Below are 21,674 nucleotides of genomic sequence, written 5' to 3'. Positions count from 1 at the left end.
GGCTTCAATCTCCATACGATCGAAGACTAAAAGTAGTAGCTCAAATAAAACCAAACCAATCTCTATAGAATACTCCATTCGTCCCAAACTATTGATCAATTTTTCTTGTATATGTACAATGTCTCATATTTTGAGTAGTCATGGAGAAAATTTTAAAATATCTCATTTTTGCCCATTATGCCTCATATTCAAAATTCAAAAGTCCAGAGAGGAAATGTTACGTTTCAAATTTGAAAATTGGTTTGCTTTGAAAAGTGATGATGTTGTTGAATTCTGCCCCATATGAAATGTTAAGATCAAATTTGTGTTTTTAGTTTGTCGAATTCACATTGGTAAAATAATAACAAAAAAAATATACCTCCAACAATACCCAAAAAAACTAAATTGCAGGTACTTTAATGACTCCGCTTATGTCCGATTAAACATGCCCGTAGTTGTTGATTAAACTTGTAGTCTTTAACTTAGAAGGCGATTGATAGATAGAGAATACGCACCGGAAAAAAAAAAAAAATTCAATCAACTTCACATCATTGAATCGAGTACTCTAAAGTAGAGTAGTAGAAAGAACTACAAAAACCATAAAAACACTTTGTCCAATCTTCAGCTAAGAACACTAAAACAGAAGGAATTGTTTTGCTTTTTCCTACAACCACAGGGAAACCCCAAACACTTCTGCTCCATAACAAGTCATCCCCACTCTGATGGGCTCGGAATTGGCTCCATATGATCGAATATATCTGCTGGGAAATCGCAGAAGAATCCATCCGGGAAAATCGCAGAATTTGCATTTCTTCCCCTCCCAGCACTGGCACAATTTCCTCCCAAACACGGTCCTAAATATGATGGCGCAAATGGGAACTGTGCTATGTTTCCAATCTCAGAAGCATCAACATTTCCAAACTCGTCTAGAAAGTTGATTGGGACTTCATTTGCGAATGCCGGTGGAAAATCCTGTTGGAGGTCTGGAATTGAAGGGAAAGTAAATTGTGGGTGTGAATCATCGACCAGATTCTTCGCAACAGCCAGGTGGAAATCACTTTGATCAAGAAGCTGTTGGTCGCACCTGATCAAATCGGACTTTATACGATCAGGTTGTGGTACAATCTTGATCATTTGGGAATCGTTGTCAATTAAGGAGGATGGCTCCTCCGACACTGGTGAAGAACTCAACTTTGGTGCCTGCAAGTTTGGAAACACAAACCGTTTCTAAAGCAAATTAATTGCAACAATTGAAAAAACAAAGAAGGATAGTTAGCCTCTCGTTTACTATCCACTCCTGGTTTTCAAATCCTGTTTTAGTTCAACATCCCAGTGCCTAACACTACGGAGTATTTGCTAGAATCCACAGGTGAATGCACGGGAGTGCAAACAGGAGGCCACCGCAACCCCAAACTTTTTGAATAGTCACATTAATGTACATTATTACTTTGGATCTAAGATAACTTCAGTACTGTAGCCCGTTCAAAATTTTCTTATTTACTCCTATGTCTTAGACTCTTAGTCCCTTCAAAATCAAACTTTGTCTACCATAATCCCCTCGAGCTCAAACAATTTTATATTTGGCCCTCTCTTTATCAAACTCCTACATCCGACATCACTGCTAGAAACACTATCTTCAGTATACTTCTGCGGGCATCGAATCCTTACCTATTTCAGGAAGTGGTCGGTGGTCCATGAGTGAAAAGTTTGTGTGCTATAGTTCTCCGATATCAATCCATTATGGTGCTAACGTGATGTCATACACAAGCTTGATAAACAGAGGACAGATTTGATATCCCTCGCAATTCGCATAAAATTCAGTAGAATTTAGGAGGGCAAGTCAATGAAAGGGCTTGGGTATCTGAGTATCCTATGGTGAACTCATATGTTGGGCACATTTGAATTTCAAGATAGTGCAAATTGATTTGAAGACTAATATGAAATGCCTAGTTCTGTATGAAATGCTTTGACCTCATTTGAAACACTTATGATATTGGAGTAATTATAAGTACCCTAATAAGGTATATCCACAAACAACAATTGTCATCATACTCCTAAGGAGGAACCCTACCATGCAAAATAAACATACAAAACTACACGTCTCCTCCCCCGAATCATTTTAGCAGGATTAAAAACCTTTTCTTTTGGTTGATGAGGGCTTCAATTGCTTCAACTAATCTCCTCTAGTAAGTTTATCCAACTCTTTATCACACGAGATCATAATAATCAGAATATTAACACTTTCTATTATGAGATTCTAACAACACTGCTGGATTGGTGAATTTGATGACCTACCAAATAAAAATGAAATAACCAAGACTGAGTCATGTGGTAGCATCATTGCTAAGGAGAGATGAAATAATAACCATTGGAAATCATTTGAGTCGAATGTCCTGGCCACCTAGTACAACCCAAATAGGTTTCTTCAAACAGGTTCCGAAACAGCAATAAGACACAGAATGCATACATGTTCAACTCTAGGCAAATTCCACAGCCCTGCTCTATATGGTCTTTCAACTCTAGGCAATTCAAATGTCCTGCTCTATATGCTAGCAAGAAGGCCCGACTTCCTCAGTTATCCGAGATGTGGATATTGAACTACCGCAACCTGAGATTGGCCTAATGCCTAATCCCACTAGTGAAGGATCGCATTCTGAGTTATAAAAATAGCGTAGAAAAAGTCGAAGAGAGGTAAGTGTTGGTGTGATTTTGTAGATGAGATGATCCATTTTCTTACCTCTATGAGTGTTGGCAAGTTAGACTGAAGAACATCAACTGCGTTAGTGGTGCGCAATTTGGATGACGAGGATCTTGGTGTTGATGGTGTTCGCAGAATCCTTGTCAATCTCTTTTGCCTGCTACTCCAAAAATTCTTGACATCGTTGTCTGTCCTCCCCGGTAAACATGAGGCAATTCTTGCCCATTTGTTCCCAAATTGCCCCTGTAGTTCTATCACCATCCTCTCCTCCTCTGCTGAAAACTTCATCCCGCTTTTAACACAGGAAATTGAGTGGTAAGAAACATCAACCACAATACACACTCATCGAATCAGGAGGAGTACATATCAACACACATAGGTAGAGGTACAAGGAGAAACAGAGAGACAAAAAATGTCATATCAAAATAAAATGAGGGCCGCTCAAATCTTCTGTACCGAAAAATTGGTGTACCCTGAACAGATATATTTTGAGAATTTTTTTTGTGTATTTTAAAGTCTTTTTGCGATCCGAAGGCCGGAAATACATGAGGTACAAAGGAATTGACCTCGAATGAGGGATACGGGGTCCGGGGAGAATAACTACTACTTAGAGAAAAATCCAGGGTCTAATCTTTTCAATTCAACAGAACAGATATACGTACTTGTAGAAGAAGAATTCCAATTGGATTTTTCTAAAGCTTTTCGAACACAACTTTTAATTAATGCAATTAATTGACCCTAAAAATCGACGGCAACATTAGATTACTGAGATTATTCACACACTAATACCTGATTTTTAAACGAGTTCAAAAGAGTGAGAGAGAGATCAATTGAAGAGAAGCCCACTACAATTATCTTTTTCATCTGATGAGATGAAGTATAACTGCATTTGATACGCTCACCTATATATACATATCAAACACACACACACACACACACACACACACACGTTCATATTATTTCAAAAAGTAAGAGGGACAAACAGAGATCAATTGCAGAGAACCCCATTGAGAGAGAGAGAGAGAGAGAGAGAGAGAGAGAGAGAGAGAGAGAGAGAGAGAGAGAGCGTACTTCTTCAAATTGGGTCTGAGTTTGTTAACCCAACGGAGTCGACAGGACTTGCCAGTGCGCTGCAAAAGGCCTTTGGATCGAATGGAGCTCCAATCTCTTGGACCGTACTTGTTCACATGCCTTACCAGTACTTCATCTTCCTCTGCGTTCCATGGCCCCTTCTTTATTTCATCCCCAATTTCTAGAATTTCACCACGATTATTACCCGTTGGTTTCATTTACTAGTACTACACACCCACTAAAAATTCTACTTGCTTACACAACAATTAGAATCCAAAACCCCCAATAATTTCATTTCTCCTATTACCCAGAAAGACTCTCTCTCTCTCTCTCTCTCTCTCTCTCTCTCTCTCTCTAAAATGTGTGGCGGTTGAGACGGTTACTGCCACTTTCTACCCCCACTAAGGCAGCATTTTAGACACATGGGTTTCCTTTATTTCTTTTTTTCTCATTGTTAAAAAATTGTGGGTGGAGTTACCAAAATGTCCCCAAATGTTCTGCTTATTTATCATGGGGTGTTCACAATAGGATTAGGGTTTATAACAAGAGTAATTCTACCTCCACACCCATATATACACCCCCACACACACACTAGAGTGTGCAATGTGTGTGGGTGTGTATTTGGGTGTGTGTTTGGGTGTGGTCCTTGAATAATTGTTATAACAACAGAGAAACTTAATTTCACAGCTCTGCGTAATTTCAGCTGTCTGTTTGTTTCAATAATCAATGGTTGAGATACGTTTTTAAACTATTACCATTAATAAATACTCTATTAACGGTAATAGTTTGTTTTTAACCGAACCGTCCAAAACACTTTTGAACGGGCAAGATGGAGCGCCATAAATTTTACTTACGGGAGGCCCCGTTGAAAAGTTTTTCTCTTGTAACAAAATATCCACAGATGTTCTTTCACTCCTACAACTGTTTTATTTGTCTTCAACATTAGTAGATATCCCATATTACGGTAATATGGACATTTAGGTTACTTACCGTTTTGTAAACTTTATATTAACTACAAAAAAAAAAAGAGCGACAGTGACAAAAAGTTGTCACTGAGCTGTTACTGAAAGTGTGTTACTAGTCACTATCGCGCGCGCGCACACACACACACACACACACACACACATATATATATATATATATATATATATTTTGTAGTGATTAGAAGATATAAAATATTTATTGTCAACTTCAAGGTCAAGAACCCAATTAATTAATATATACAAAAACTTTAAATAATTCTCATAGACAGTTTGCGCGGAATCAAATTCCATGCAACAAATTTGGTGTGGTTAATTGAAACGTAACAAGTCGATCTAATTGTCTACCAGATAAAATCAAATTGTTTCTCTACGTATTACTACTCTGCTCAAACTTAAAAAGAGAGATTTAGCAGGTCCATCCTATGAAGATTTTATTAGAATAAATCCACGATTAAATAAGTCCCATATTGAATGTAAAATCTTTAGGAAAAAAATACTTAACTAAAAATTCACATTAATGTACAGTGAAAATTATAGGTCGTCATTGTCTTGAGACAACAAAATTTCATTGTCTTCTAGGAATGGATAAATTTAAATTTGGTTGTGCAAAATAGAAAATTGAGAGGGAGAGAAAAATAAAGGAACCTAGTTTTTTTTTTTTTTTTCCCACGGAAAAAGAGGAACCTAGTTAAGAGGTAAAAATTCTAAATTGAGAGTAACAAAATGGAGAAACTAGAAATCTATTTGTTTTTAAATATAGATATTTCTATTGTCCATACACAAAGAAAATATTTTGTTTTACTCCACCCTAAAATATAATTAAAAAATTAAAAGATGACTAAAGGGGAAAAAGTAAAAAGAAAAAGGGGAAAAACCCAGATGGTAAAATTTTCCTTTTTAAAAAAAAAAAAAAAAGCGATGGTAAAACTTATTATGTCATTATTCAACAATTTTCACCCACCTAACTTTAGAATTAGGTGGTATAGAAATTGTATTTATGACACCTCACATTACACAAATCTGTTCACATTCAATAACTTAAAGTGCAATTGAACATTAAATGAGGGTCATTATTATTTTCTTAAAAAAAATTTGATTTTGTAGAAGTTTGGGCTATCGAAAAATATTTATTTACTTCTCAACCAAATTTAAGAATATCGATTCAGGATTATCCACAAAAATTTAGCGCAAAACTAACAAACGCGAAAAAAATCTACAAAAGTTTGTCGCAAAGCTAATAAATTCAAAAAAAAATTTGAATAAGGACAAAACGTGCACTTTTTCTAAAAGTACAAAAAGTGTAAGTGAAATGGGGTCTAAAACAAAAACTCTGGCTATCTATACTACATTTGTATGGCAATATTTGTATTATTAAATGTCAATGGGTAAAGAGGATTAGAGTTGGTTGAATATTGCAAGGAGAAAGGCCCCTAAGGCGGTTTCAGTTTATTGATAAAATATATTGTTCAGAGTTTGATATTGATAGGGAAAAAAAAGCTCGTATTCAATCTTTTCCTATAAGAAAGATTGGGCTGAGTTTAATAATTGCAATTCAATTGTGGATAAAAACAAGAAACGAAGATAAAAGAAGAGTGGAAAATCATTTACTAGTAGCATATGGCCACTTTGGCCTAACTTTTCCCCGATTTTTTGAACAGTTTTTTTTTTAGTCTTTTTTTTACTAGATTTGAGTTTAATTTTTACACCACATCATTCTTCTCGATGACAAAAATAAAAAATTATAAAAATATATACCAAAGTTTAAAAAAATCTATACAAGACGACAAAAAAAGACTGTACAAGTCTTTTAAGATTTTATTTTTGTCTTGTTAGCTCATCCTCAATACACCCTTAAATGGCTATTAGTGAGGCTCATAATATTTAGCAAACTATTTGCTTAATCGTGGTTATCAATGGGCTCCCCAAACAAGCTCTCACGGATGAGCATGACTCCTAACAGATTTGTTAAGTTTAGGTAGCAGCATTGTAGCTTGCTCTAAGTGGGACCCAAAGTCTTAAAAAAATTTTATTTTGATATTTCCAAAAGATGAGGGTCTTTTGCACAAAATAAAGAATGTTCTTCCTAGACAATTGAGCACGGGGCGTCAAACCCACTACAGGGGCAGTGAGGAATTACAATTGTCGAAAAAATATTTTCTAACGGTCCGGATTTATAAACGGCTGTGATTACTTACTCCTAAATTAACAAGCTCTTATGAATGAAATTTAGACCCTATTTATTCTTACGTGTACACTTTAAGTTTAAATCTAAGAGCCATTTGTAGAGAATTTATTGAGAATGCTCTTACATGAACTTTTTTCAATTTTAATTTTAATTTTTATACTTATTATTCGATTTCTCTCTTCAAGCCGAACAATATGATGCAAATACTTAACCCAAATCTAGAAAAAAAAAAATAATAGAAAAAAAATGTGTAAAAAACAAAAATGTGTTCAGAGCCCGAATTGAGAAAAGGCCAAAATTCGTGTGTGTGCCGAGAAAGACCAGTCTTCTTGAAACACAAGTTTAGTGCGCATTTAGATGGCTCCGTTGTCCTTCTAATCCCTCCGCCCTGGACCCTCCTCACACCGCCTCTCTCCCGACTGACACAACCATATCATCTTCTCTCTCTCTCTCTCTCTCTCTCTCTCTCTCTCTCTCCCTCCTCAGCAACCGCAGCGTCCGCCTCCTCTCATCTACTGAATGAGGTCTACAATCTCCAGACTGATATCCCCGAGCTTGAAGTCTGTCTCGGCAGCTTTGGCTTTATCCCCGGTACAATCTTTCACTCTCTAAAACCACAATCTGATTTCTCCATTCCTTTTGGTCCTATCTTAGGCATTGATGGCTTTCATCGCTGCTTCATATGCTCTGTATGAAATTAGATTGATCTAAAGATCAGCTTCTTATTATGTAACATTTTCTAGCTTTACTTTTGCTTTAGTTTGTTGGGAGAAAATGTAGGGAACCTGATACAATCTCTCTCCGAAACCCTAGATTGTTCTTCTTGTTTTGCAATTGATGACTTTCGTTGCTGTTTTATGTGCTATGTACCGACTGAGATTAATTGAGAAGATGGGGCCTCTGTTGTAACATCCTCTTGCTTCATTTGTTTGTTTTGTCGCAAGCTATTAGTGAATGTTCTTAGTCCTTCTGTTTGGGATTTTTTTCTTGGAAACTTGCCTTTTCTTTGCTTAAGAGACCGAAGAAGTGCATATTTTTTAGAATGGCCTTTTGGATTTGGTGTTGGCAAATCTCTCTGAGTATGGATACTGTATTTTCTTTCGAGATTGTGGATGATGAAAGAGAAGAGTTCGTCTTGTTTTATTTTTTGATCTTTTATTAAGGACGAGAAGTAGAGAATGATAGGACCTAGAACACAATTGTGTTAAGAGAAAAAAGAGCATGGGGTAAAACAACAAGAGATGAGTTTCAAGTGAGGAAAAATATGTCAATGAAGAGGACAATTGGCCGGCAGAGCATTGAACTGAATAAAAGAATATTATGCATAGCTGAATGTGGTTTTGGGGAATGCAGTGCGAGATTGGTTTGGATTCTTAGAGGTACATTTTAAATTGTTGTGAGAGATGATGGGAAAGTGATCAGAAAACCTGCATAAGGGCCCATACATTCACAGTCCTGCATACTAAAACGAGGGTTTTGTGGTTGTGTTTGTTCGCTTTGCCAACTATAAGCCGCATGTACGAGAAAAACCAGTTGATTGCTTTGTATGAGAATTCAAGCTGAACAGCGTGGCTTCTATCTCAGTTGCATGGGTTTCAAGCAAATATGAAGTGCGGGGGTGGGTCATGGCTTCCATATTCAGAACTAACACATCCTAACGGTTGCCTTTTCACGTTGAATTCGGCTGAGGCTTTCATCGGCATACAGCTGCACACTTTGTTAGTCCTTTTCCATCTGGGACTTTGTAGCCATCTTGGAAAGGCCACGATTTATGGATATGTATTTCATGCTTTAATTAAATCTGTCTCATACAAACCAAGTGGAGGATTCTCTGGGGAGCTTACTTTTCTTTATAATTTGTTATTCCTTGTCATCGTGCACGTCTTGTAGGCAAATTAACAACTAGTAGATCTTTTTAATATCTTACAGTCGATGTCCACTTGTCGTTTGTTAGTCATGACTCATCAGCACGGTTTCTTTGTAATTGCTCCTAAGTGCTCTTTATTTGTCTAGTCAACTCTTGGACCTGTAAATGGGGCTTCCTTTAATACCATAGGTCTAGGAAATCAAATCTCCCAAAGGGTTGACATGTAAACTTGAAGCAATTGAATTGAGTGGGATTGAAAGAAGGGTGCTTTGGCGGTTGGAGGGACATTTGTTTGAAGAGACCTGATAAGGGAATATCTATTTGATATGCCATTAATTCATATTAACATTTTGTATTTGTTAAAGAGTCAATGCAGGCGTGTCACTGTCGTCAACACTTTCTCTTTGAGTCAACTAACTTGATCAATATTTTGAGCAATCATTTTTAGTTCACACTTTCAATGCTAACGATTTGGAGAATCATAAGTATCCCCTTTAAAGCTTGTGGACCTGATAAATAGGAATTTAATTAGTACAATAGAACGGAAGTGCCATGTATAGAATGCCAAATCAACCTTGTGACGGGGAACACTATTCATTGACTCGATGATTATTTTCCATTCTCTTGATCTCTTGTCTATCTTCTCCCTTTCAGTTATGCAATGCATTGTTATAATGCTAATCAAGATTTATGTTTCATCTTTCGTCTTGGCTTTTTTGGTAGTTATAAGTACCATAAATAGTTATTGAAATGCATGGAATTAAGGGAATGTCATTGCCATTCGTACAAAATAAAAGGTGACCACACAAGAAGGCCCTATATGCTTATTGGTGTCTTTATTTCCAACTTTTATATCTATATTTTACTTGGAGATATTAATTCTACATTAATAATACTAACTGTCTTTATGGAATGCATTTATAAATAGTGATGCTAACCAAGATTTATGTTTCATCTTTCTTCTTGGCCTTTTTTTGGGGGGTGTGACAAGTACCGTCAATATGTATCGAAACATACGGGATTCATGGAATGTCATTGCCACCCATACAGAATAAAAGTCGATCACATGAAAAGGCCCAAAACATTTCTTGCCGTTTTTATTTCCAATAACTAGATCTATCTTTAAATTGAATATAGGAGTTCTCCGTTGGTAATACCTGTTGCTATGTAAAGTAAATTCTTTGTGACTTCTAGGTTCCAAAAACAAGCCGATACTATCTTATACCAGTCGGAAGAATGGTTTAGTAACAACAATCTAACAAGGAAATATGATTAGCCACATATTATAGAGACATCAAAGTATAGTATTTGTCCATTCATGTTAAAAGAACATGTTGTCATGTTATGCCCCTTTAAGTCATGTATCTTTCTCAGGCTACATGTTTGGTTACCAAGTATGTCCTTGTGTCTAGTTCTAAAGAAGTTTGAAGAAACGATTTCAACAAGACGAACTGAATGAAAAGAAAGATGTTGTGAAATAAACTGGTTAACAAGATCGAGAACAGGGAGATGCAATAGAATTTGTTTCTTGCGAAGCTATTAGCTTTCACTATGTCAGCGCCCTAGAAGGAGGGATCCCACAGAGTTTTTCCCCAAATGTTTTGCTGGTAAGTCAATGTTGGCAATAACTAATAATGATTCTTGACTTGAGGAAACCAAAAAAGGATAAACAAAGATTTGCTTCTTTTTTGGTAACATAATTTGTCTTCCTCTCATTGGCTGTCTACAAAAAATAGACAAGACGCAGATCAAGTACCCACTTTGTGGGCTTCTACTTCAATACAGTACACAGACCATTTTATAAAAGCACATTAACAGATCTGATCATGTATAAAAAAACTATTCAGGGGATTCAATCCTTACAACTATATCTCTTGATCTCGATCAGCATCTGCCAATCACCAACAGCTTACACATACAGTTGGGAGAATGGCATTTTCCCACTCCACAGCAGGTCCCGAAATGAACGCCAGCACCACCAGCAGCATCAGTAGTGTCAGTTTATGCCATCAAGGCTTCCAATGTCCAATCGGCCTGGCGTGAAGGACACAGAAAATAGCTCCCCAGCTTAATATGGTGCATCTTTAATGACTGCTCTTAGGATTGGAACTTGAAAGACAGCACTAACTCCATGATTTTGTTGTATTAAAAAAAACTAAGTTGACTGAATAGTTTGAAACATATAGCCACTTGCATCGAAAAACCTGACAGTTTAAAATTCCCTAGCAAGGGACAAGAGGCATGACTTAGGGTCCCAAATCCCTTGTGCATCGGAATTCAGGAGAGTCAAGTATAGATTCATCGTAACTAGGTTATCATTCATGAATAGATCGTCTAGTGCTCCGGATTCATAAAATGGATTGTCCTCTCTCTAGGAGACTAAGATTATTAGACTACAATGAGCATCTGATGTGAATCTTGTTAGTTTTTCATTAATGCTCACAGAGAGGACTGCAATTAATAGTTTTGAAAATAGGTTATGTCCATATAATATCTGTATCTTTTTTGTGCCTTGAGTGGCAATTATTTTAGCTTACTGTTGGTGTTGAGAGATTGCTGAAACAAATTCTAGTGCATTCTCTTTCTTATATAATGTTCTTTTATCTCAGTTCCTTGTCAGCACTTTTTGTCTTATTCCTTCTTTTTCCCAAGAAGTTATCATCTCATAGCCTTTAATTCTTGGAATTCCTTTCCATTATAACAATAGACACTTTTTAACATTGTTGCTTAAAGTGATTCTTTGGTCGAACCATTAGTGCCACCCACCATGTGCAATCGGCACTGACAACATTGGAAGTTATGTGATAGGTAAGAAGCTGTTTCGTGACTACTTGAAATGCAATTGGGCATACAGCTTTATTAGAACAACTAACTCGAAAGTAGGCTTGATTTGCCCATTGTCTGTATGACCCCCTTCTAGAACCAAGGCAAGAAGTCTGCCGTTTTATTTGGTTCCCCCAATCGTGTTATACTAATAAACAACCAAACCTAGGCGTGGATTTACTGAAACAATGATCAGGACACCTTGAATGATTGATTTTGTTATTCCAATAAATTTATATCCTTCATAGAATGTCCATTGAATTTGTTGGTACTTTACATGATTGAATTGCATCTGATTTTTAATTTTGTTATTTATGAGACTGTTCTTGTAATGATTTGGTTGCAGGTGGTGCGTAGGTCAGGTTGTGCAAGATTGTCCAATGCAAATTATTCAGCTAAGGTTAACATATAAATTCTTGTTCACTTCATATTATAATGCTCATACATGACTGGCCGCTTACACTTTGCTCCCTTTTTATTCTGCAGGAGGTGCTTGAAGCTGCTGGTTAGTAAATATATCATATGGATGTCTATAGTTTTGTAACTAGTTCTTATCTAAGTCGGAATGGACTATACTTATCTTCTTTTGTAACATAGAATAATCTTTCCCATGAGATTTATGTCTGACCAATTGTTAAGACTACAATAGTATAATTTCTGACATGTAAAAGGCCCTGTTCTTAGAATTATTGGTTCGCTTTGGTTTGGGGGACCGATGACGTTATAGGTTTATGTATGCATCTATAAAGAAAGCATCCGGTCATGATGAGGAGAGTAATGATGCATATCATATGGTTTGTTTTCTATTGGGGTAGTGGTTTCTGGCTACCCTTTTGGGTTCTTTGTATTTTCCTTGGGTAGCGATTTCTGGGTATAAGTTGGGATTAAGTGTTAAGTTGTGATTTGTAGCCATACGTTTGTGCAATAGGTGTAGAAGAAATTTGTTTGTGATATTCACTGTTCTAATATTATCATAGTGTTTGAGTAGGTTGTTTGTCCCAGTACGTAGGCATCTTTAGCCAATCTAGGAAGATTTATTCCATCAGATGCATTTTTCCCTCGTATTTAAATATCATCTCCATTTAGTGTGTATCGAATAGGATTTTAGAGTTTATGTTGGTAACACTTTCTTTCTCAGACCATGGCATTCATTCATATTTGGTATCATATCCTTGAAGAAGCTGTAATCCCAAGAGGTACTGTGCTCAACTCCCTCAGGCAACGCCTTGGGTTATCTGATACATGTGGCTTGTGGGTACCTGTTGGTATATGGGGTTTGTCTTCCAGGGTGGGTCCAAAGTGGTCCTGCCTGTTGTAACCTCCAAAAATCCTTGCATATCACAGGGGACTCATTAATCTGAATATGTCGAATTCAATGTCTTTCACACCCGTCATCAACTCTAAAGGTGCCTAGTCAGAATTGAGAACATGAATTTAGGGGTTTGAAAGAGGGGAGAAGAAAGAAGAGCTGGAAAAAGGAGAGAAGAAATTTCATGGAAAGATTAAGGAGCATTAACATGAGCACATTCACAGTACATGATTTTATATTATTCAGCCACATAATTACAAGAATACCCTGGCCAGGCTAATGCTCTATAGAAATTACAAAATATAATACGCTTACACTTTATTAGTTTTTTGAAAGTAGAATTTGCTACTCATTGAATAATCCTCAGGAGATATCATGTGTGGAATATGAGTTTTAGAATTCTTAATTCCAAAACATTTGCAAGTCTTGCTAATAAAAAAGTAGTTCATCCAAAACATTCGGCGCCACCAATTACATGTATTGCGATTGTGGTTGTACATTTGAGGCTGTAGATGCTACCAAATGATCTGTATTGTATCCTCGTGTTTTTGCCATTCTCGTTTGAAGATTGATGGAATTTTCCTCTCTAAAACGGGGACGAGGTGCTAAGGAGTCTTATTCTTGGTCTTCAACTGAAACCATTAAATACTTAGCTAGTTAGCTGCTTAAGGATGCACGTGGTTGCTGATTTAGTTGTCATATGCATGAATGTCAGAAAGGCCATTCCACCAAAATCGAACTCCCAGATAGTAAGTTATTTGGTGAGAATAAGCTACAATTAAGCACCTTGCCATAAACTGAATTTCTATCTAGAAGTCTGAGTTGCTATGGAATCTAAAGATTCTCGGTACATAGATCACAAAACCTTTGTTATCTAAAGTAAGTGCATGACTTAGATAATGAGGAATGCATTGGCTGATCCACTTATCTCGAAGTTTTGTAATTCACTAGTGGAAGTAGAAGACCTTGTTCATTGACATGGATCTGAAGTGTTCAGTGACAAATTCTTGTCCAGTTAGAAAAAATGGAAACAAAGGAACCAGCGCTGTAACTATGTAGTACTGGGCAGGTGTTTTCCGTAAGAATGCACATGACTATACTGGGGTACTATGGAGCACTGGGGCTCCTAATTGCTTGCTATATGGCCCATATCCATGGCGGACGCTCAGGGGACACATGACACACTGGGAACAACTATGGGACATGCGCCATGTGGTGTGTGCAATAAATTTAATTATACTTATGTCGGGGACTGACCGGGGAGACGAGACAGACACCCGTGTCTAAACTTGGACACAGATACAAACATGACGGGGAACAATTCATGATATTGAAAGCTTAATTCGGGGTATGATATTCCGAATACAAGGAATGAAGTACAACTATACAGAATTTGACCAAATGAAACCTTCGTTTAACTTGTCAAATTTAAAAAGAGACCAATAGGAGTTGTAAAGATACTATCCATTTTGGTTGTGTCTGTGACTCTGTATGGAATGTTCATATTATTAACTTCTTAATATCTATTGTAATATATCGCATATTTTGTTGCTGTATCCCCAGCCGTGTCCGTATCCCCATTTATTTAGAATTGTTGTGTCTGTGATTCTTAAGTGGGGTGCTTGGATGGCATCACAAGCAATAAAAAGCAATAGGTTTTCTCAGATGGTTGGATCGTGTCCAAAGGCCGATTAGTGCCCAACTGTCTAAGGACCTGTTTGACTTCGAATCCAGTGCAAGGATGAGAACTAGATTTAGAGGACCAGGGTCAAGGTTTAGTGGTGAGAATTCAAGAAACCTTTCATATGAACTTTCATATAAACTAAAATGATTAAACCTGAATATTTCAAATTTAAGGCTATATGAGAGAGGTAATGTTAGGACCCCTTAGCAGTTATCAATTTGAGCGTTTGGAGGATGATGTTTTAATCCATAACTATGGGTTGTGAATATAAGAAAGCTATATGGTTGTGTATGCTCTATTTAAAGGAATTGTATCCTTGCAACTTTACAAAAGCCTTGCTACCTCAAATGTAAATGGCATCTGTCGAACTCATTAATCAAAATGGGAGAGGAAATGAATTAGGTCTAATGGAACTTTTTGGGTTGGGCTCTAAAACTGATTGTGGCACCCCTTGTTGCATGTGGTAAGCCTTCATTGAGGGAGTACAAACAATTTTGCATTCTGTCAGGTACTTTTCCCCCTTCTTTTTAAAGTTCAACGGTATCTGTTCTTCTGGCAGGAGCATCTTTTCTGTCTGCGGGGCAGCAGAGTAAAGAAAGTATAAGGAGGTTTCAGTCACCATTCCAACTCACCAGAAGTCATGGTGCCCACATCAAAGAACCTTGCTTTGCTAGAACCTTTGCATCAACAGCTTCAGAACAAGAACGACGGAAGTCATCGGAGGTTTGAGTTTGAATTAGATTTTACAAACTTGTCGAGTAATACTACACATTCTGTGGGTTAAATTATCTGGTGATAAGGTCTACAAAACATAGAACACTACCTTGTCAGGCCTTCATGTTCCTAGGTCGCTTCAGTACTGATTATTAGTGGGATTAGAGGAGACCTTTGCTTTGATGTTGTAGATGACAATGTTTGCTTTGATAGTTATGATAATGACTTCATTCTACTATAATCCAATCTAAATCATACAACTGACTGGAGAATGACGTGGCTTTATCAGTTCAATTTTCTTTTGTTGGAGTTTATGTATTGCGTATTGTTCCAATGCATGTAGTGGCTGCTTTCTATGTTACTGAAATTTTCATCGTAATTTCAAGTTTTATGGCTCAATTAAGTCACCTCATTTTCCTTTTATCAGGCTAGGAAAGATATATCAAAAGTTGAGGATCCATTTGATGCTCCCACATACAATATCCCAGAGAAGCCTGTGACATTCACAGAGGGAGCTTCCTACAGTGTTATCATTCTAGCAGGGCTTGGTATTGCGGCAGCGGCAGGATATGCTGTTTTCAAAGAACTTATTTTCCAACCAAAAGAGTAAGATTTTGCATTTCAAGTTAACATCATGTATTCTGGTCAGAACCTTTTGTGGAATCCACAGTCAGCAATCAAAACTTGATGGTTCTGCCACTAGTTTTGACTTTTGTGACTAAAATCCCACAATTGATTTTTCGGGTAGAAACTGGACTCTTATTTGCAAGTGCTAATGGTCATATTCTGTAGGTACAAGATTTTTGGCAAGGCTCTAGATCGGATTCAAAATGACAGTCAGGTTTGATTGAATTCTATTTCCTTTGTCTCAAGCTACAGTTTCTTAAGCTCGATTCGAAACTATGCAACCAGGAACCATTCCATTAAGGACTTCTAATCGACAAGCAGACTTATGAGCTCTTGTATACATTTTTAGGACTGCATTATGGATTTAGCGTGAACTTCTGTCTGATATTCCATACCCTAGGTACTTGCACCCATTTTGTGTGATAGAATAGTTGCTTGTTGGTACTCGCATGCTCTGTGTGGCAGGTGCAGGCGATACTCATTTGCTTATGTAGAGTTAAACTACATTCTAGGTTTTCTTTTGTATTGCTTAAATTTCTCAGTAAAGATTAACATACTGTTTATTTTTAAGCCATAAGTTTTGCTACGGTGAAGAATAAGAAAAAGAGTAATTGTACATGGCCCAATGAGTCCAGGTGGAAACCACCACATCTCCTCTTGTCCTCCACATGATCTCAGGTCGATGTGTCACATTGTGAGGTGATGAAGCTCTGGCCAATGATATAAGTCATGTGGCAATCCTGCATCCGTAATGGAGCTATTTCAACCTACAATAAGACATTTGATGCCTTAACCTAGATTAATTTGAGCAGAGGCATCTTGAGGCAGCATTTGGATAGCCTCATAGGCCCAAACAATCTCCCACCCACATTCGAGCTAATTTCTTCCGAAATCCTCCCTCTCCTCTAAAGCATGTGCATTCTGCCTTTTTGGGCTGGCCAAATGCTCCCTCAACGAGGGGAACGCTCCCATACAACTTTTTAGGCTCCACTCTCATTGTCTCACATAGGCTCACCTAGATTATGTGGAGCTGAGCTACTCCATGCTGAGTGGCATACAGGATATCAGTGCCATTAATGGAGTTGGGCAGAGGCAGCCAGTTGGCTTTTACACCATTACCATCTCAAGCACATGCTCTCTACTCCAAGATGAGCTAGCCTTCTGTAGTTATCAAAATAGTTGAGTGCACATGCTCTCTTTCTCTCTTACCTCCGGTGGCATAGCCCATAATACTGTCCAGAAGTCTTCCCCCAACCCAACCTCCTACTCACCTCTAACCAGCAATTTTCCCTATTTTGACCTTGAAGTCACCTTGGGCTTTCACCGATTTATAAGTGGCTTGTGTATTTCAAATCTAATGGGAATCCTGGTGATCATTAATCAGTATCCATCACTATAGTCTTCCCTTGTACTGCTATGGAATTCACGGCATTTACAGGACCTAATGAGGTTATTGGCATTCAGCAAAAAGAACTAACTATAGTGATTTATATTTATTTGTACACTTCCGGTACCTGTTCATTGTTGAAATGGTTTAAATTTTCTCTGTGCATCAGGTTAGGGTGAGAATTGGATCCCCAGTCACGGGCTATGGCCAGGAAAGTAGAAATCGCGCTGCTCGTCAACGAATTCCAAATAGGGCATGGACCGACGAAGATGGTGTTGAGCATGTAGAGGTAGTAACTCCTTACGCTCATCACAAAATTCATCATAATTGAGGAGGGCCCTTCCCTGGTCATGACAATAATTAAGCGAAAGTTAAAAGTACCCGTTCCACATCTTTCGGATAATATTCTTGTCCAGGTTGTTTAAGTTGTTTTTTTCCCTCTTAACCTGTAAGCAGAAGCTGCACGAAACACGTGTCACAAGCTCAAAAAGAATACCAAAAAGCTGTAAGCGAATCCAATAAGCCATACAAAATGCCCCCTGGTCTCTGAATCCTGAATCCAATTCAGAAACCAATTTTCTTTCTTTCCCTTAAATTCTCACTATGGTGGACGGGATTTGTCCCTCCTTAAATAAATTCAATGGGAAATGACGAAAAGACTAATGGATCTTTTAAACAAGATCTAGTATAAGGACTTTGTTTGGTCTTTGACAGTTCGACTCTTTGTTGGTTTAATCAATTGAATAAGCAGGTTAATTTTTATATTCGGGGGCCCCAAGGAGCTGGAAAAGTTTATACAGAGATGTTCAAAGACAAGGTGGACAAGCAGTGGAAGTTCACATATTTGATTGTTGAGATCAAATCACCTTCCCCAGCTCAATTAATGCTCGAGTCTTATGTCCCAGCTTGAAGTCTATACATACAAGAATGGTTCTGCTTACATCAGTTGCATCTCTCTGTGAAGCTATGTTCCAGCCATTGATGGTTCTCCGAAGTTTTGTTTCTGTCTGGGGGCTGATATAACTTGCCAAGTTCAAGTTTTGATTTGCCAAATGGTTGGAACTCAAAACTCCAGCCATAGATTTTGCTTCAATACAGTATGTGATGAATTCATATAGATTGTTGGAAGGTGGTTTCTGCCTGTTTTTGTATTGAGAAAGGATTTCTGCGTGAAGACATACTGTCCTGATAGGAAACAGTTTGATTTTATTCCGACCGATTTTAAACGGGTGATTTAGTTTTCCAATTTATCATTGGCTCCTGCTTGCACCTTGAAAACCGTTCCAGTCGGCATTGTAGGTCATCATTGTGTTCGCCCTTGTATAACATGTACCATGTTGCATCCAGTGTTGGGCCTTGTTTTGTGCAGCATATTTTTTTATTAGTTTGTACTTGTATCCTTAATTAGGTTGTCGTCCTTTGAGCCAAAACTGTCAGATCTGCTATAGGTGGAGATTTGGGCATCATCATCAGAAGATAGCTTGATGGTTGCGACGGATGTATTCTTTTGTATGTTTTTGTGCGTTGTTTTCGTGCCCCTCTTTTGTGGGGGATGCAATAAAAAGTCTCCCCTAGATGTCCGCTCTCAGGTTGGACAGTAAGAGTTGGATCACTCATTCTTAAAACTAGTGTTCTCATTGGGTGCGTAATAAGCCTCTTTTTTTACGGGAGTCCTCTGTTTCTCTTACGGGATTTTAGTATTCCATCGGGAATATTGGGTGTAATCCACTGCACCAGATGTTTCGATCTGTTGTCGGGATTAAAAAAATACTCCCACTGACGATTCAAAAAAAATTATATGTACTGCTGTTTCCATCCAAAAAATAAGTAGTGCAATAAACAGAGCTTTAAGTCACTAAAAATGGCTGATAAACACAAAAAGCCAAGTGCAAAAAGGGGTAGATGGAAAAGTGGTATTAAAAACACGGCAGTGGGTAAATTGGACAGATACGAAGTGGATACAAACACAAAGTAGGTTAGGATCAAAGAGAGTAAATACAAGACACAGAATATATTAGGAAAACATATTAGGAAAACACTGACTTAGTCTCTTACAACGGAGGAGTCCTCCTTTTATAGGCGTAAGGAGGGAGTACAGACAATGGAGTTTACATCATTAATTACATGCAACAGTACCACATATAATTGGTTCACCCATAAAAGGACACTTGAATAGTACAAACCAATTATACATCTCACCTGCCACAACTATTATTACGTAGACTTTCCTACTACAACTTTACACATCACAGAACGCACCAATATTTTACATCCTTTAACAGTACAAACAATACACACCAATTATCATAAACAGTACACTATAAACAGTACACACCAATTATCATAAACATTACACCATAAACAGTACACACCAATTATTTCACTACCTCTCGGAAATGAAAAGAGAAACAGGTGGCATGAGCGCATGGTTGTTACTCTGAGATGAGATGAGTAAACAATGCATTTCATTCTCTAATGCAGTTGATTAAACAAATCAAAGCACTTGATTAAACTAAACATTAGTTTAACATTTTCATAGAAATTCGAAGATCAAACCATCCTTGATTCCCTTGTTGTTCGTACTATTTTGCCGTTTATAATCTATTCTAAGATACAAAGGGAGCAACTTTTGGTTTTGGTATGACCTTTTTTTGAAGTTGTCACAAAAATATTTTCCACATTACCCTCAAAAAGTATAAGTTTCACTCATTGAACAAAGCTATCGTCGGAGTAAATGAAGAATCTGACGGTTAACGTTCGTCGTAACTGCATTCCATTGGTTATGGTTACATGTGTTCTAATTTGGTACCTTTTTCTTTTTTTTTTTTGCATTGGCTTTTCCGTTCTAATTTTTGGGTACTTTTTTTTCCGTTCTAATTTTTGGTACTTATTTTTCCATTATTTATTATAATCGAATGCACCTCAACTAATTTTTTCATTGTATATGGTAGTATGTGTTCTAATTTAATATGTTTTTTAAAAATCCACAATGGATCTCGCAAAGAAATGATGCATTTATCTAGTTTTGTTGAAAACGTCAAGGTAATCCTTGACAACCATCGGGGGTGGTAGCCTAGTGGCTCATGGCTCACTTCCACAAGGTTTGGGTGGCTAAGAGGTCACGGGTTCGAGTCATGCTAACAATGCCCTTTCGAACTTGATTCTTTTGCGAAGTCCAACTGTGGTCCACTAGCCTTGGGTGGAGCGATAGTTGCTATGGCTCTTTGGTTCCTTTCAGGGCTCGCCATAAGGCTGGAGTCTCCATGGTCACGCCTAAGGGAGGGTTGATATGCCTGGTCGCCCCCTCGTCCACCCTTTTCCTCCTTGGCCAAAAGAAGAGAGAGAAGGTAATCCTTGACAGAAATTACCTATTTCTGCTAAAAGGCGATAGTTGCTATGGCTCTTTGGTATCTTTCAGGGCTCGCCATTAGGCTGGAGTCTCTATGGTCACACCTAAGGGAGGGTTGATATGCCTAGTCGCTCCCTCGTCCACCCTTTTCCTCCTTAGCCAAAAGAAGAGAGAGAAGGTAATCCTTGACAGAAATTACCTATTTCTGCTAAAAGGTAAACCCTCACCCAGACTCTCTGTCTAGACTCCGTGAGTTATTGGTGTAAAACAGTAAAGGTCAATAATGAATAAGTAGAATAGTAAATATGTCAAGCCTATGTCAAAAATAAAGTCTAGCAATAGTATTATGGTTGTACGTAGCAGACTTTAATAGATGTGGATGTACAGTAAAGTTGTATAATTGAGGTCCTATGTAAATGATGTAAGCTTCTCCTCCTTACATCTATAAAAGGAGGGCTTCCCCGTTGTAAGAAAGCAAGTTAGTTCAAGTCAGTCAGTTTCATAATAATATCATGTGTCTTGTATTCTTTTTTTTATCCTAACCTACTTTGTGCAGACACAAAGTGGGTACAAACACAAAGTAGGTTAGGATCAAAGAGAGAACACAAGACACATGATATTATTACTGCAAATACTGGTTTTCATTCACTTGCCATTTACAATAAGTAGTACCATCCTTTTATAGGCGTAAGGAGGGAGATACAAACACGAGTGCTTATTTCATTACTTATGCACTACTACGTACAACACATAATTAAAGTTTACTGTGCACATGTCTACATCAGTACTTTACACTTAGACTTTACTACCTTGTGCATTTATGATTCTCCTAATTCACCCCTTCCGGAAAGGAGTGATATGACTAGCATTATATTACATCACACACCAATTATCAGTACAAACAGTACACACTAATAATTTACATCTTTAAACAGTACACACCAATAATTTCTGTGTACTGTTTGTACTGATAATTGGTGTGTGATGTAATATAATGC

General features: G+C 37.5%; 2 protein-coding genes across 3 annotated transcripts; one reads left to right on the top strand and one right to left on the bottom strand.

Moving 5' to 3' along the window:
• Positions 1 to 499: 499 nt before the first annotated feature.
• On the bottom strand, positions 500 to 4,134 carry LOC131325350 (transcription factor DUO1-like). The gene is made up of 3 exons (XM_058357563.1): positions 3,749 to 4,134; positions 2,717 to 2,969; positions 500 to 1,179 (listed from the first exon to the last, which is right to left on the bottom strand). Exons 1-3 carry the CDS (start codon positions 3,964 to 3,966, stop codon positions 688 to 690), a joined length of 963 nt encoding a protein of 320 aa, XP_058213546.1. The 5' UTR covers positions 3,967 to 4,134; the 3' UTR covers positions 500 to 687.
• Positions 4,135 to 7,367: 3,233 nt separating this feature from the next.
• Positions 7,368 to 18,605, top strand: LOC131325339 (probable mitochondrial import inner membrane translocase subunit TIM21). 2 transcript variants are annotated; one of them, XM_058357547.1, is made up of 8 exons: positions 7,368 to 7,507; positions 11,953 to 12,006; positions 12,093 to 12,111; positions 15,159 to 15,322; positions 15,741 to 15,919; positions 16,106 to 16,154; positions 17,497 to 17,616; positions 18,079 to 18,605. In XM_058357547.1, the coding sequence occupies exons 1-8, from the start codon at positions 7,436 to 7,438 to the stop codon at positions 18,235 to 18,237; spliced, it is 816 nt and encodes a 271-aa protein (XP_058213530.1). In that variant the 5' UTR covers positions 7,368 to 7,435; the 3' UTR covers positions 18,238 to 18,605. The 2 variants fall into 2 exon arrangements, with proteins under 2 accessions (XP_058213530.1, XP_058213535.1); XM_058357552.1 differs by lacking the exons at positions 7,368 to 7,507; positions 11,953 to 12,006; positions 12,093 to 12,111 and adding an exon at positions 12,566 to 12,802.
• The last annotated feature ends 3,069 nt before the right edge of the window (positions 18,606 to 21,674 follow it).

Source organism: Rhododendron vialii, chromosome 1a (genome assembly GCF_030253575.1).
Source record: "Rhododendron vialii isolate Sample 1 chromosome 1a, ASM3025357v1".
Classification (NCBI taxonomy): domain Eukaryota; kingdom Viridiplantae; phylum Streptophyta; class Magnoliopsida; order Ericales; family Ericaceae; genus Rhododendron; species Rhododendron vialii.
Note: the sequence above shows the minus strand (reverse complement) of the source record. Positions and strands in the feature narration are given on the sequence as shown.